The sequence below is a fragment of the Schistocerca serialis genome, chromosome 10 (assembly GCF_023864345.2).
Source record: "Schistocerca serialis cubense isolate TAMUIC-IGC-003099 chromosome 10, iqSchSeri2.2, whole genome shotgun sequence".
NCBI classification, from domain to species: Eukaryota; Metazoa; Arthropoda; class Insecta; order Orthoptera; family Acrididae; genus Schistocerca; species Schistocerca serialis.
The window spans coordinates 166,807,077-166,824,191 of record NC_064647.1 but is presented as its reverse complement, the minus strand read 5'-3'; the positions used below and the strand labels follow the sequence as shown (position 1 = coordinate 166,824,191).

General features: G+C 38.7%; 1 protein-coding gene across 7 annotated transcripts in view; it reads left to right on the top strand.

Moving 5' to 3' along the window:
* Positions 1-2,023: 2,023 nt before the first annotated feature.
* LOC126424864 (zinc finger protein 239-like) overlaps positions 2,024-17,115 on the top strand; it is a 262,872-nt gene continuing 247,780 nt past the window's right edge. For all 7 annotated transcript variants that reach the window (XM_050087680.1, XM_050087679.1, XM_050087686.1 and 4 more), the window contains exon 1: positions 2,024-2,223. In XM_050087680.1, the coding sequence (XP_049943637.1) occupies positions 2,221-2,223 (3 nt within the window). In that variant the 5' untranslated portion in view covers positions 2,024-2,220. The remainder of the gene's footprint in view (positions 2,224-17,115) is intronic.

The following is a 17,115-nucleotide window of genomic DNA, read 5'->3' as shown; positions in this document are numbered from 1 at the left end:
ACAGTAGCGAAACAAATGTCGGGAATCTTACGTATCCATCGTGCACGTGCTGTTAATTTCGGCAGTTCAAACGATAGACAGAAGCTAAATGAAGCAACGTATGGTGCATAAGAATACATTGTTTTGTAAGTATTTGCATTGTTTTGTAAGTGTTCCTGTGGAAATTTCTCATGATGCGCATCACATCGATAACATAGTGTGTTGGTATTGCTGCCACTGAAACAATAGACAGCTCAACTTGTCACGACGTTCAAAATGAGTGGAGGTGGCGAAATAACAAACAGTCAGAAAAGGCTGGGTTTAAACAAGAACTATAGGGTATTAAGTGGTTCGCATCAATAAATAATGAGCACACCGTATTCATATTTCCTTGTTAAGCCATTTTGACTGTGTTCACTCACTGCAAGGAATGAGCTTATGTCAGTGCGATCTCTATGTTTAGTATTTTCAGTCTTCTTGCGGTGAATGAGTAACATTGACGTGAATGATTTGTTGTTTTAGCTTACTACTGCTCACACTTCGTGGTTGTTGAAGGGACAAGCGTTCTTACATGTCTGGACTTTAATTATATTTTTATGTGAAAAAGAAACTATTTTTCGGAAGTTGCGGACGCTTGCAATGATTTTTGTACATTACTAGTGTTTTGCCTGACATATTTCATAATAATTTGGTGTTTGTGATTTACAGTTACTGTAATTACGTAACGTGTCGTGTCACACTAGTTCTCTCCTGTAACAGGAGTTTAAACTTTCCTTTGACTTGTACCAAGTTTTCTGTTATCGCAACAGACATCTCGTTTTTGCCAGTAAATCGCCTTAGTTCCAAAAGGCTGTTGGTAAATAATGCCTGTATAGTATCGGAATCATTAACTCAAAGAGAATTAGCAAGCTTAGCGTAAAATTATTTATTTACTATTCTGTATGTTATTGCACCAGGCACATTTTTTCTTATTTTTCTGTTCTGTAAAGTATTGCACCTGTCGTATTGCAGAATCACTGTGTTTACTGTTTTCAGGCAGAGAATGATAGAGTTGCAATTCATAAGCAGCTGGTCACCCTGAATACTGACAAGCGATTAGAAGCTGCTATGAATGTCTATTATCAAAATACAATGGCATGGCAGACCTCGGAAAGATAGACGGATGTTAAAAAAATTGTTAAAATTGATCCCCGAGTGACTTGGAATCGGAGTATTTTCTTACCAAGCTCTTGAGCAATGATTTTACTTCCGCGCGTGAGCCAAATTCTTCCGGCTTCTTTTTGTAGCCATGATGATGTACTTCTTTCTTGACCGTATCGTTTAGTTTTAAAACGATGAACTTTTTTGTGAGCATTGCTCAATGAGGTGAACGAAACTTAGTTATCTTCCATTTGCAACTATATTCTTGCTATAAGTACAGCTGCGATACAATGCTTTTAGTGTATTTATCTCCTCCGTAATATAATAACTTTTGAAACTTTCTGGCAGATTAAAAGTGTCACGGATCGAGACTCGAACTCAGGACCTTTGCCTTTAGAGGGCAAGTGTTCTACCATCTTTTTTTTCCAATCTCATTTTGTTCGTTTTTGTTCGCTGCATCTGTTCGGGGCGGACGTCGTAAGACAGCCGTTTCAGTTCGTTGTTGATCGATTAACTCAGTTGTTTTGTTACAGAGGGCAGCTAACCCTCTGACCGAACACGCTGTCTACCGTGCCGGCAAAATTAAGTTTTTCACTCGAGGGAAGACTTGAACGAAGGACCTCTCGTTCCGCAGCTGCTCACGCTAACCACGGGACCACAGCGCTCCTTTATTTACTAGTTTCTGTATTCTGTATAGTGTTTGACGCAGTTACCGGACGATAGCCACTCATGGGCGTGTCTACGCATACTATTTACTACTCTCTGTATTCTGTATGGTGTTGACGCAGTTAGCGGAAAGTAGCCACTCATGGGCGTGTCTACGAACTTCATCGCCACTGATTCAAAAGGCGCGCTGCATCAGGACCGACATCGAGTAGCCAATAGGTGCGTCTTATGACGTTCATAGTGGGGGGAGACGCTTAATTAAATTAGTTGACATGTGCAAGTACAGCAGTATAATAACTTTATGGTTTGTAGTGAGGCGGACTTACTATGAGGCGGGGGCGTAACTGTAACTAGTTTTGCCGTAACATTTGTGAAAAATAAGTGGCATGTCGAAAGAAATATCCTGAATTGATCCTCCGAACAGTCACTCTGCAAATGGTTAGTTTTATCGTGACGACAGATGTTGAATATCTCATTTATTTCGTTAGCCCATGCGATCTCATGTTACGTAGTGTGCTACAGAGTTCGGACAAAGTGTGCTAAAATTTACACTCAATATGTTATGGATTTTAGTACACTCCAACAGCTTTATATAATATTTGTCTTACTGATTAGTTCACGTGTTGCAATTAACCATAAGCAGCGCATTTACTGTAATAGGTATGCTTTTATACCGCACTTGTGGAGAGCTTATAGAAGAGGTGAAGGCCAGTGCCGTATGCTCCCTTTTGAAATAATTGTAGATTTGAATGTAATTCAAGTCTTCAGTCTTCAGGATGTATTAAGCAACACAGTGTTAGAATCTAAAGTTCTGAAAGTGGTTTTTGCAGAAGTCTCTTAGTTTGTTTCAATTAATTATCCTTGTGGCTCTTTTCTGCATTCTAGAATTGCAAAGGGCAGTTGGAGAATTACCCCAGCATATCACATCTTGTTTTAAGTGAACCTTTGTGTATGCATAGCATGCACTTAATCAGGCAGTAATTTTCCTCGCTTTCACTTTTCCTAGTGTTGTATATGATGCTACATAAAATGTAATGCATCTAAAATGTAACGTAATTTGCTAGGGGGTGGGGGGGGGGGGGGGGGGAGGGGAAATCATTTAACAACATATCAGCACTACACCAGTCTGTACAGTGGTATGAGTAGCCTACATTACAGAAGTGGAGCTTTAAAAGCTAACTAAAATAACATACCTTGTTTTATCATAGTTCTGTAAACTTTGAATGTGTTAGAAAGATCGATCATATGCCTATTAAAGCATAATTTCTTGTTTATTTTATCTTCATTGATACATGTTTAGGTTGTTACACCACCACCACCATTTCATTTATTTTATTCGGCAGCACATTCAGTTGCTCATATTGCTGTCACCTGCTGTATAGTTGTGATTTGAATATGTTTTGTTATCTGTAATGTTTGTTGATACTTGGAGTTTCATGATGTCAAAACTCTATGAACTATGTTGGGAACATGCACTTATTCACTGATTAAGATATTAGAGAGAGAAAACAAGAAATTGTATTACTTAAGGCAGAATCTCCAAAACACACTTATTGCCAAAGTAAACAGGGATGCTGATAGCGAGCTTTTATAAAGAAAAATCAGCTAAAGGAATATGTAAACTTCCTTTAGTGGAGTAGATTAGTTGTTTTCGTTTGTTTACTGCTTCATTGATCCATCCAAAAAATCTTTCCAGATTGTGGGGTACAGAACAAACTCAAGACAAAAAGTAACACAACACAGTAAAAATACTGTGTTATTTCAGAAGATACATAAATTTCAGCTTCATCCACAAAAGATCTTGCACTATGTGCAGCAGATGCACTATCTCGTTTTAAGTCTCTTTTATGACAAATGTTTCAAAAATTATGCTGCTCAATAGAAGCAGTGATCTAATAAGAATGCCCTTACAGTTTGACAAAAGGATGTGAATGATGATATGATTTTTAACTTATGTGGAAGCTTATTGTAAATTTGTATACTAGTGTTTAGTGTGGAAGTTTTGTACGCTGATGTCGGTAGTGACTGAACATGAAGCTTTTTCTTTTACCTTGTATCATGCTCATGGATATTAAAATTTTCATCTGTGTCTTCTAAATTCTTTCTTACTTACAGATTTGTAGTATGCACTTGCAGGGAAGTGAAAGGATTGATGACTTTTCAAAAATTGCTACGCAGAATCTGTTTGTCAGGCACGTTGCATTGCTCTTACTGTTCTTTTCTGGGTTCGGAAAATGAGTGAAGTAGGCAGTGTACTATCCCAGAATATAATCCTGTACAGCAGGAAGCCATGGAATTGAGCAAAGAAGGCAGTTCGGACAGTACTAAAACTTATTTTCACTGAGAATAATTGTAGACTGTAATATATTTTGATTAGTGTTGCATTTATTTTGTTTATATGTGCATTGCAGTTGAAGCTATTTTGAAGCCATATGCTTAAAAACTTTGTTTCCAGGGAAGATAAAATTTTGTTAGAATTTGTTGTCACACGTGTGTTGCATGCGTCATGTTTTAAACAGAAATTTAGGAATGCTGTTTTTTTGGTGTTTGTCAGTTGTATATTCCCCTCAAATCATTTATTTAGCTATGCTGTTGTTTCATTTACAGCATGTTTATATGCAGGAGAAAGAGGATTCGCCCAAGAATATATCTGTAAGGGACTCCCTGTTTGTATTGATTTTTTAATTTCTGCATCTGAGAAATGTATCCTTTTCTTTAGTTCATTTTTTATTTGTATTTTCTGTTTCCTGTTCCTCAAGTATAGTGTGAATCACTTTAGTGCAGCTCCTCTGATGCCATATATTTTGAGTCTGTCTAACAGTATGTTGTGATCCAGTATGTCAAAAACTTTACGTAAGTCTAAAAAAATGCCAGTGTCACAGTTTTTGTCCATTATTTGGAGGGTATTGTGTATAAGATAATAGGTGGCAGTAGTTGTTGAATTATTTTTCCTGTATCTGTGCTGAGTATCAGTGAGAATTTTGTTTTTCTCAAAAAATTTCATTAAACTGTTACACATTAGTTTTTCTATGGTTCCACTAAAGCCTGATAATAAGGCAGCTGGTCTCAAGTTTTCTGTACTTGACTAGCCCCCTTTCTTATGAATAGGGACCACTGTAGCAATTTTTTAAACAGTTTTGAAATGTTCTAGTCAGGGAAGATGAATTGACTATATCTGCAAGAGGCAGTGAAATGTTTGTAATACATTACTTTATTATGCAATCAGGAATACCACATTTATTGGCTGCATCAACTTACGATCATATTACTTCTCAACCTCATCAAGACCTGAGGGTAGGGTACAACTCAGGCTGTCACTGTTATCTTCATTCAACAAAATAGTACGTATGGTAATGAGTAAATACTGGAGTAAACAAATCAGTCTTTTTGTGAATGTTGCTCTCAGCGACAGGTCAAGTTAGTTGCTGTCCATAAACAGCTGAAGTTGTCCTGATTGCTAAGTGATTGGAAACTGCTGTGAGTGGGTTTGCTGGACAAACTACCAAGAAGATACCATAAGTACCTGAAGTACTATCATCTCCCTTAAGTGCTGTCTCATTTCCAGGAGATACATTACCAATCACTACATCTTGGCTAGACTATGTGGGGAGTCACTGGCAGGTTTGGACCCTACACATGGGAGACAGCAACCAACGTCTACTCGTGCATCACAGATGGTATCTTGTACCACTACTAGTCATTTCCTTTCCTGTTCCATCCAAAAACAGAGTGAAGGAAATACTGTCTACATGCCTCTGCACAAGTCCTAATTCCTCTTATCTTGTCGGTCTTTATGTGAAATGTACATTGACAGCAGCAGAATGATTCTGCATTCAACTTGAAATGCTGGTTCTCGGAATTTTCTCAACACTGCTTTGTGGAAAGAGCATTATCTTCTTGAGAGAGATTCCCATTTGAGACCATGTAGCATCTCTGTAGTACTTGTGTGTTTATTGAACCTACCGTTAACAAACTTAGCAGCATGCCTCTGATTTGTTTCAGTGTCTTCCTGTAATCCGACTTGGTGGGGTTCCAAAACACTCTAGCCGTACTCAAGAATGGGTCGCACTAGTGTTCTGTATGAGGTCTCCTGTATAGATAAGCTACACTTTCCTGAAATTCTGCCAATAAACTGATATAAATCATTTGCATTCCCTTCTACTGTCTTTACATGCTCGTTCCATTTCACATCCCTTTGCAACATTACATTTACATATTTCATTGACGTGACTGTGTTGAGCAACACACAACTAGTGCTGTATTCATCTGCATAAATTTACATTTTTTTTCTGTATTTAGAGCAAACTGCCATTCATGAAACCAGATAGAAATTTTGTTTAAGTCATCTCCCATCCTCATACAGTCGCTTCACAACACCACCTTTTCATGCACCAGTATCATCAACTAACGACTGCAAATTACTGCTCACCATGTCTGGTAGATCATTTAAGCCTAGTTTACATGATGACACTGACTTGCACCACTCATTATGTGAAATGAGTTGCATGCAAATGGTTTTGTATATGTCTGTAGATACACTGCCATCTGTGTACACTTCAGTTTTGTCGTTTGTGAGTGCCGTATATTCTTGTCTAAAATGAAAGTTTTGGCAGCTGCACGAGTTGTGGTGGAGTTGATGCTACTTTGCATGAAATCGCTGCATAAGAAGAAAGATAAAAGAAATTAAGAAATGTGTTTGGGTTCGCGAGTGGATTAAGAAAAGACGTCAGCTTGGTTGCTCTGAGACATTGCTAAAAGACGACCCAAGAAGTTATTTTAACCACCTCCGAATGATACCAGACCAGTTCACTTATCTTTTAAAACAAGTGAGCAATGCAATAAGGAAAAAAGATACTGTAATGCGTGAAGCATTGTCACTAGAGCTAAAGTTACAAATTACATTGCATTTCCTGGCAAGTGGAGATTCATATTATTCACTACAATACCTGTATCGTGTTCCTAAGTCCACAGTTGCCAAATTTGTTCCAACTGTTTGTGATGCAATCTAATGGGACTTCAACTTGAAGTTGAAGCATAACACTGTTTAATTATTTTTTTAATATTATTATTAAAGATCAAAAAAATACATTTGCAGGAAGACCACACCATTACAATCTAACTTAATTCATTGTGGCATCATAGTATAAGTGGATGGTTTCTAACTGTGACAGCCCTTCTTCCCCACCTAGTATTTCCTCAGCAGCAACTAACTGTTCTGAATGTACCTGTTCTTTCTTTTGCCATTCGGCCAAGAAAAGCTTTCGCTAATAGGTAATTAGGGACTGGATTCCCTTCATCAGTTCTATGTTATATTCTTCTGGCAGTTTCTTCTTTTGCTTCATAATGCTCTTGCAAAAACTGACAATTTCATCTTCCTCATCAGGCTGATTTGTAATTGACCTTAGTGCATCGACAGCATTTTCGAGATGCTGGAAAGGATCTTCTACATGTCTTTTCTTTGTGCTGTCTTTTGATGCTGACTGCAAACTACTGTTGCAAGATTGAACACTCACATGGTCATTGACTTTGTCCATGCTTGATGTGGGTGGAGACTGTGGTTCATTTATTAGTGTGTCCTCCAATGCATACAGATTTTTATTTTCTTCATTTTATGTATTATCATCTTGGATGGGAGAGAATGAGATTGTTATAACCAGACTTGTGATACACCTGATCATAATTTAGTATCATTCTAATGAACTGCAATACTTTACTTTTTTAAAGGTACCCCAGACTGAAAATGAATGGAGGGACATAATGGAAAAACTTTGAGGTTACATGGAATTTCCCATGCTTTGGTGCAGTAGACGGGAAACATGTAATGATTAAATGTCCACCAAAAACTGTTTCTCAAATCCACAATTATAAGGGATCCTTCAGCATTGTTCTTTTTGCTGTTGTAGACAGTAACTACTGTTTTACTTATCCACAATAAAGGATGACAGCCAAAAACAGTTGCAGGATAGAATTTTTTTATTAAAATTCTTGACCAAGGTTTCGGTACATATAAATATACCTTCATCAGAAGTAAAACTTCCTGAACAGAAAGACACATTCATTAGAAAAGCCATATCAACGAAAGTGAGAAACAGAAGCTTCAGTAACGGTGAAATTGCTAAAGTAATACAGGCACAAAATCTTTAGTACTTACTAAAATTACATCATGCACTGGAGAATAATAAAACAATCATGCCAAAGGCGTCGTCAGTAATTAAAATATCATCTCCATTTGTACAACATGTGTAATGGGCACAGGATCAAAGCGAACAGTTTAACACCGTCACTTCGCCTATGAACTATTGAGACACGAGTGTGAAGGCACTAAGGCAGATTGTTTCGCCGAGAGAGGGCACTTGCATGTGCCAGACTCGCGCATATTACAATCCATAAATACATACATAAGCGCATCAAAAATTATTAAAGGTTGTGTTAATTCAAACTCTGTCTTAATAAATAAAACGTATCAGGCCAATTAAAAACATTTATGTAAAATAGAAATATAGAACCAAATTTACCTGTGTCCTAGTGTCAAACGGATAAAGCTTGCGCTTGGAACATCTCTCGGCGAAACAATCTGCCTTAGTGCCGTCACACTCGTGTCTCAATAGTTCATAGGCGAAGTAACAGTGTTAAACTGTTCGCTTTGATCCTGTGCCCATTACACATGTTGTACAAATGGAGATGATATTTTAATTACTGATGATGCCTTTGGCATAATTGTTTTATTATTCTCCAGTGCATGATGTAATTTTAGTAAGTACTAAAGATTTTGTGCCTGTATTACTTTAGCAATTTCACCGTTACTGAAGCTTCTGTTTCTCACTTTCGTTGATATTGCTTTTCTAATGAATGTGTCTTTCTGTTCCGGAAGTTTTACTTCTGATGAAGGTATATTTATATGTACCGAAACCTTGGTCAAGAATTTTAATAAAAAAATTCTATCCTGCAACTGTTTTTGGCTGTCATCCTTTATTGTGAAGAATTTTAACAGTTGCTGCTGCAGCCATGTTTAAAATCTTTTTTTACTTATGTTGATATAGGCGAAGCAGGGAGGGCATCTGATGGTGGCATTTTTGCAAGCTGCACATTAAAATCGGCAATAGAATGCGGAACTCCCATATTTGATGAAGCCTTTCTCGAAACATGGCCCACTCAGTGTAAAAGAAAAAATATTCAATTACAGACTTTCAAGAGCTCAACTTGTTGTAGAAAAAGTGTTCGGGATTCTTGTGTTGAAATTTCGCCTTTTTGAAAAACCGATACCACTCCACCTACAAACAGTGGACAAAATTGTCAGGGCTACTTGTGTTATCCACAACTGGCAGAGTAAAACAGCTCCCCAACAATATGTACAGCCCCAGTAGATAGATCAGGAGAATGTGAAAAGTGGAATTTATCAGCCAGGGACATGGAGGAGTATAAATGCTGGGGGGCTGATAAACACAAAGCTACAAACCGGCAGCAATAATTATTCAAAACAGGCTGCATTAAGAAGAGCATGGTTTGCAGACTACTTTGTTACAGATGGTGCTGTACCATGGCAAAATTCAAGAGTATGAAAATATGTAGCAGTACTACAAACTGTGAATGTTAAGCATTGATAACTTTTTAAATAAATTAATATTGAGTGAATAATTCAACTTGCCAGATTTGTGTATCCCTTTCTCCTGTACACAATTTTCCTTAAAAATGAATCAGCCATCTCAAACCATGGGATTTTCGTCTTGTATATGTGGCCTGCAAAAAGGTGGGAATTTAAGGAGATGGGACCTGGATAAACTAAAAGAACCAGAGGTTGTACAGAGATTCAGGGAGAGCATAAGGGAGCAATTGACAGGAATGGGGGAATTAAATACAGTAGAAGAAGAATGGGTAGCTTTGAGGGATGAAGTAGTGAAGGCAGCAGAGGATCAAGTAGGTAAAAAGACGAGGGCTAGTAGAAATCCTTGGGTAACAGAAGAAATATTGAATTTAATTGATGAAAGGAGAAAATATAAAAATGCAGTAAGTGAAACAGGCAAAAAGGAATACAAACGTCTCAAAAATGAGATCGACAGGAAGTGCAAAATGGCTAAGCAGGGATGGCTAGAGGACAAATGTAAGGATGTAGAGGCCTATCTCACTAGGGGTAAGATAGATACCGCCTACAGGAAAATTAAAGAGACCTTTGGAGATAAGAGAACGACTTGTATGAATATCAAGAGCTCAGATGGAAACCCAGTTCTAAGCAAAGAAGGGAAAGCAGAAAGGTGGAAGGAGTATATAGAGGGTCTATACAAGGGCGATGTACTTGAGGACAATATTATGGAAATGGAAGAGGATGTAGATGAAGATGAAATGGGAGATATGATACTGCGTGAAGAGTTTGACAGAGCACTGAAAGACCTGAGTCGAAACAAGGCCCCCGGAGTAGACAATATTCCATTGGAACTACTGACGGCCGTGGGAGAGCCAGTCCTGACAAAACTCTACCATCTGGTGAGCAAGATGTATGAAACAGGCGAAATACCCTCAGACTTCAAGAAGAATATAATAATTCCAATCCCAAAGAAAGCAGGTGTTGACAGATGTGAAAATTACCGAACTATCAGCTTAATAAGTCACAGCTGCAAAATACTAACACGAATTCTTTACAGACGAATGGAAAAAGTAGTAGAAGCCAACCTCGGGGAAGATCAGTTTGGATTCCGTAGAAACACTGGAACACGTGAGGCAATACTGACCTTACGACTTATCTTAGAAGAAAGATTAAGGAAAGGCAAACCTACGTTTCTAGCATTTGTAGACTTAGAGAAAGCTTTTGACAATGTTGACTGGAATACTCTCTTTCAAATTCTAAAGGTGGCAGGGGTAAAATACAGGGAGCGAAAGGCTATTTACAATTTGTACAGAAACCAGATGGCAGTTATAAGAGTCGAGGGGCATGAAAGGGAAGCAGTGGTTGGGAAGGGAGTAAGACAGGGTTGTAGCCTCTCCCCGATGTTGTTCAATCTGTATATTGAGCAAGCAGTAAAGGAAACAAAAGAAAAATTCGGAGTAGGTATTAAAATTCATGGAGAAGAAATAAAAACTTTGAGGTTCGCTGATGACATTGTAATTCTGTCAGAGACAGCAAAGGACTTGGAAGAGCAGTTGAATGGAATGGACAGTGTCTTGAAAGGAGGATATAAGATGAACATCAACAAAAGCAAAACAAGGATAATCGAATGTAGTCTAATTAAGTCGGGTGATGCTGAGGGAATTAGATTAGGAAATGAGGCACTTAAAGTAGTAAAGGAGTTTTGCTATTTTGGGAGCAAAATAACTGATGATGGTCGAAGTAGAGAGGATATAAAATGTAGGCTGGCAATGGCAAGGAAAGCGTTTCTGAAGAAGAGAAATTTGTTAACATCCAGTATTGATTTAAGTGTCAGGAAGTCATTTCTGAAAGTATTCGTATGGAGTGTAGCCATGTATGGAAGTGAAACATGGACGATAAATAGTTTGGACAAGAAGAGAATAGAAGCTTTCGAAATGTGGTGCTACAGAAGAATGCTAAAGATTAGATGGGTAGATCACATAACTAATGAGGAAGTATTGAATAGGATTGGGGAGAAGAGAAGTTTGTGGCACAACTTGACCAGAAGAAGGGATCGGTTGGTAGGACATGTTCTGAGGCATCAAGGGATCACCAATTTAGTATTGGAGGGCAGCGTGGAGGGTAAAAATCGTAGAGGGAGACCAAGAGATGAATACACTAAGCAGATTCAGAAGGATGTAGGTTGCAGTAGGTACTGGGAGATGAAAAAGCTTGCACAGGATAGAGTAGCATGGAGAGCTGCATCAAACCAGTCTCAGGACTGAAGACCACAACAACAACAACATATGTGGCCTTTTCCACAGCCAGATGTTTTGCTTACCTGCATTTTTCTTAGTTAATTGGTATATGTACTCTGAAGTGAATGTATTTTGCCCTGCAGCTCAGACATCATCAGTCATTCAATGTTCAGATCTCGTAGTGCAGCAACACGTCGCTGCTTGGTTTTTGTAGTCAGCATGATTAAAATCCCACAATCACTTATGCATAGCGTAGATATCCAAAAAGCGAAGAATTTCTTCCATTTCCCACTTCATATTTCTGTCTTTTTACACTGTACTGACACACCTAACCTCAAATCACGTGCGACTAGTGTCACCAAAGTTGGAGCAAGCCGAAACTGCTTAGTTTCACAATCTAGTTGCGCAAATGTGATCTACGCATGCGCAGTGGTCAGGCAGCGCCGTTGCATGCAACCTAGTGTCATCATGTAAAATAAGATTTATGGGATTAGGGAACCGGATTGGTCCTATCGCACCTCCCTGGGGCAGTCCTGACGACACTCTCATCTCTGACGAACTCTCGCCAGAGGACAACATACTAGATTCTATTACATAAGAAGTCTTTGAGCTACTCGTATAGCCTGTACAGGTACCACTAAAATTTCAGGTTACTATGCCACTTAAAACAATTTTGAAGTGCTGTTTCCCACTGAAACTGAGCCTCTGTGACAAACTTCATCCATTGGGAAGCCTGTGTGTCAGGGGGAAGCATGTGCAATGAGACAAAATTTTTTTAATCATTAGCAGTTCAAATGTACCATGAACAGTGTTACTACATAGGGGAGTAGCAGTAAAGGATGGAAAAAAATCACATAGTACATTCATGTGTGTGCCCAGAGGCCTCATTCAGCATGTAGAAAAGCCTGTTCCAGCACCTACTGGAACAACAGAGTGCAGCCAGTTGCAGATCTGGCTCATGTTGCAACAAACAGTACTTGTTATCAGGGCTCAGAGGTCATACTTCAGTCATTCCAGTGACTGGCAGAGAAGGTGGAGAAAATTAGTCCTTCTTGTAGGAGTTCAACAAGGAAAAGGATTGTTCATGCTCTTCATTAAAGACTTGGCAGGCTACCTCAGGTTTTATGCACATGATGCAGATATTTATAAATAAGCATCATGTGGAAAAGCTGCACAAATGTTCAGCAAGATCTTGATAAGAATACAAAGTGATGGAAAGCCTGGCAACTTATTTTACTTATTCAGAAATGTAAAATTTTGCAATTAACAAGATGTAGAAAGATCATATCCTGTGTGTAAAGTATCAGTGATTCGCAGTTGGGACTAGTCAACAAATACAAATATTTGGGTTTAACAGTTTATGGGATATAAAGTGGAACAATGACAGGGGCAGTCATAAAGCACATGGCAGACTTTGGGTCATTGGTAGAACACTGGACTAAAGGGTGTATGCAGCTCCTCTGTTGTGTACTGCAGTTGGTAACTGCATGATGATTGATGGGAAGTGAGTGATTGCAATTACTTTCAATATGGAGAGTGAGAAGAAAACTAGATGTCATGACAGACTGACCTGAATTCTGCTCACTGTTTGTTGTGTGCACTTCACATAATCCATTGTGCAATCACCAACTGCAGCAAACAGTGAAAGAGACAGGTACAGCACAACTGTACTTTTGTTGGATAGAGGGAAAATGCAATCTGCCCCCCAAAGAAAATTACTTAAGAAAACACTTGTGTGTTCAAATTTAGAATATTGCTTTAGTGTGGAGGATCCATTTCCCTCCATTACCAAATCCATTATTCCATGGTGCCTCAGGATGTGTCTTATCAACCAAGCCTTTCTTTTAATCAAGTTGTGACACACGCTCTTTTCTCCTCATATTAACTCAGCACTTCTTCATTAGTTATCCATTGTACCCATCTAGTTTGTGCAAGTGAAAGTTGTGATTCCACCAGTCTGCTTGCTTTGATCTGTGATGTAAGTGTGTTGTGTTTTATTATGTCATGGTGGCATGGTGTTTTTGAGTCCTGTCTTGTTTGTAGATGGTGTGTTGTAATATCTGGTGGCATTCTCTTCTGTTGGATATTTGTGTTTCAAAGTGAGTTGCATTGATTTTGTGTAGTGTGGATAATGGATTTGTGCTTGAGTTTGGTTGTTTTGTTTTATTTTGTGTGTGTGTGTGTGTGTGTGTGTGTGTGTGTGTGTGTGTGTGTGTGTTTTTGTGTGTGTGTGCGCACGTGTGTTTGTTTGTTTTATATAATAATTTTTTCCTGTTTTGTTGTTGTTTTGGATTGTGGTTGGTAGATATTGTGGATATTGGTTCACCATAGTTGTTTAGGTTATGTTTTTGATATTAGTTATGTGAATGAGTTTTGATGTGTTGTACTGCAGACATTGGAATAGACAGGTTAAGTGAAAGTTTGGTTAATGGATTTGTAATTTGATCCTGTTTGTTTTTGGTACTGTGGGCTTGCTTGAAGCTGTTGCTTAAATCAAGCAAAGTTTGCAGTATCAGGATTAGAATTGTGTGTGGGTTCATGGTATTGGTGATTTCGTACGAGCTATATAGGTCATGTGAAATGTACAGTACCAGTGGTTTTCATTTTTGCACGTTTTGGGGGTGTTGAATGTTAAAAATTTTCTGTGCTTGATCATCAAATTAATATTTGTTTTGAAATTGTCTTTATTTGTATAGTTGTATATTTAGTTTGTCCCTGCCGAAAAATGCCTACTTCCCTTTGTTGTCACTTTAGTGTCATTTTATTGCTGGAATTAAATGTTTTGCATATTGTACATGTTTGTTCATGGTTGCAGTGAGTGGTGTCATGATCACCAACGAAAGAGCAGTGTCTGCCATCTTGATGATGCCATAGGTCAAAGAAGATGGGCAGGTTTGCAACTTTCAGTTTTGCCAGTAGTCGCAATATTATGAAAGGATTGATTGCTACTCTCCATGTGGAGATGTTGAGTCACAGACAGTCACAATGAAAAGTCTTCTGTACATTTAAGCTTTTGGTCAAAAGCTATTCATCTGGAGTAGAAGGCACAGTCATACACACATGATGACTGTCTCTGACTGTGGAGGCCTTAGCAGCCAGAGATGGTGGTCACAACATTTGTGTGAGACGGCCTACTGACTGGCTTATAACATGGAGCTGTCTTTTTCTTGTGATTGCCTGTAACAAAACATCTCCTCCATACAGTGAGCAGCAATCGAAACTTTCCATAATATTGTCATAAGGGTTCGTTGGTATGCATAACATATTTCAGAAGCCTCTATGCTCTTCTTGCTGATACTGTTTATTATCTATGTTTCCCTTCTGTACAAGGCTACACTGCAAACTCTCGTAGAAAATTACAGTAGTTTAAAAGTTCTCTACTCCTTTCTGTTTTTTCAAAAAATAAAACTTTTCAGGCTATCAGCAACCTGCATTTCAAATTCTCTGTACTCCTGCCATTGCCAATTATTTTGTAATCCAAATAGCAAAACTTGTTTTTGTGTCTCATTTCCTAACGTAAATATCTCAGTATGACCAGATTTAATTTGGCTGCATTTCAGCACCATTGTTTCACTGTTACTGGTTTCCAGCTAATAACCTCTTCTCAAGACGCTATCTACTAACTGGCAGATGCCAAGATGGTTCCTTCTTAAAGGCCATGACCATCGACCTATCATATCCTCGTAAAAGCATATTTATATATTTTCTGTGTGTATATTTTTGAATTATTATTTTTGTTGTATGACAGTGGCAAACCTTATATAATTTTCCTGTGATCTCTGAAAACCCCTGTGAAACCTGCTGGGCAGAACAGCTGATTAGGATTGTGGAAAGGGCCGAATAAGGTGTTGGTCAGTTTCACTCAAAATTGTAATTTATTGTAATTTAACGACATATTTACAACCAAAGCGGCACATAGCCGAACTTTTACAAGTACTAGTTTCAAACACCAATTCTGTCATGGCTGAAGGCCTCCAAACAAGTCATCTCAAAAATCAACAACGTAAATATTTTAAGTGACTCAAGATACACAGTTAAGAATTACAAATAAAATATTTACATTTCTTAAAGGGTGATTTTAAGAATAAGGTTTTAAGCGGCTGAAGCCCCACAATTGATTTTCCAAAATTCAAAAATACCATAAACCTTTGAGGGCAGAAGGCCACAATGTTTAAGCATGAAAGGTAATTTTAAGAATAAGGTTCCAAGTCGCTGAAGGCCCACAATTAATTTTACAAAATTTTTAAGAAAACTTTAACCATAAGCCTTAAGTTTGAAGTGGCTGAAACTGCACTAAAAGAAAAAAAGACAATAACCTTTGAGCAAATATCCACTTGCCGGAATTCAAACTTACTTATACGTGGCTGAAGACCTTTAATTTACATAAAACACAGTAAAACCAAGAATTTTTTTAAATCATTGGCTGTGATAGATTATAACAAACAATTAAACACCGGTGAGAAAGACAATAAAGACAACGGCATCAGAAACCTCCAGGGGTCGGTTTGCCCTTATTCACTTAGTTGAGACAGGTGGTGAGCCCAGCTACATTTGGTCCGACTGAACCCAACCAAGGGACAGTCATGGACTGACTGACAAAACGACTTGTTTGCCACCAATCAGAACATGAGAACTCAAACACAAAATGTTACAGACGTAATTATTCACAATCAAATATGTACATGAATTAAGCTCTCAAAACTATACACCATGTTTGACAGCGACAACAGGTGAGGAGAGGACACTGCCTGAAATTACGTTACTGGCCAGAGCAGGTAACTAGAACACTAACAGCCACAAGGCAGAAAATTCCGCTGGTGCCCTTGAATTGTAGTCAATCAATATAGTTAATTCAACCGCATGGCGGCTAAATTTCAGCAATGCAAACACTTCGTGTTGCTCACAGGAAAACCTCCCCAACAGTGAACCACCGAAACGAACCACACAACATGAATGGATGTGGCTTTTGTTCTTAAAACACCACTCAACTTTGATGTCCTTTGTCAGTGAGCGATGAAGCTCATAGTGATCGGACAGCTCCACACATGTTCCGACACTGCGCAGCGACCGCCAGCAGACCCAACACCAACTCACCGACTCCTCTCAGAATGCCCAAAACATCTAAAATAGTCATCAGTGGAAATGATGCCAACTACACACACAACCTGACAACACTTGCACGGAGACCCGAATGACACCTAACAGTAACTAAGCACACACTGGTGAGCCAAAACGCATCGTCCGGTAGGACGACTGACCGACGATCCACCAATACCGTGGCCCGGCTCAAGTGATGCGTGGTGGCAATGGTCATGTTGATGTGGACCTCATTGCTGCTCCAACCCAACTACACTAGTGCCGCAGTGCAACTCCCCGACTGGCAGGTCCGGACTGCACTCCAGACGCATTCCAACTGACTGGCAGCCCAAACTCGTTTCATGACAGACAACCACCGGGAAGTCATAGCAGTCGAGCAAGGATACTACGAGAGGGGATATATTGATACACGCTGCT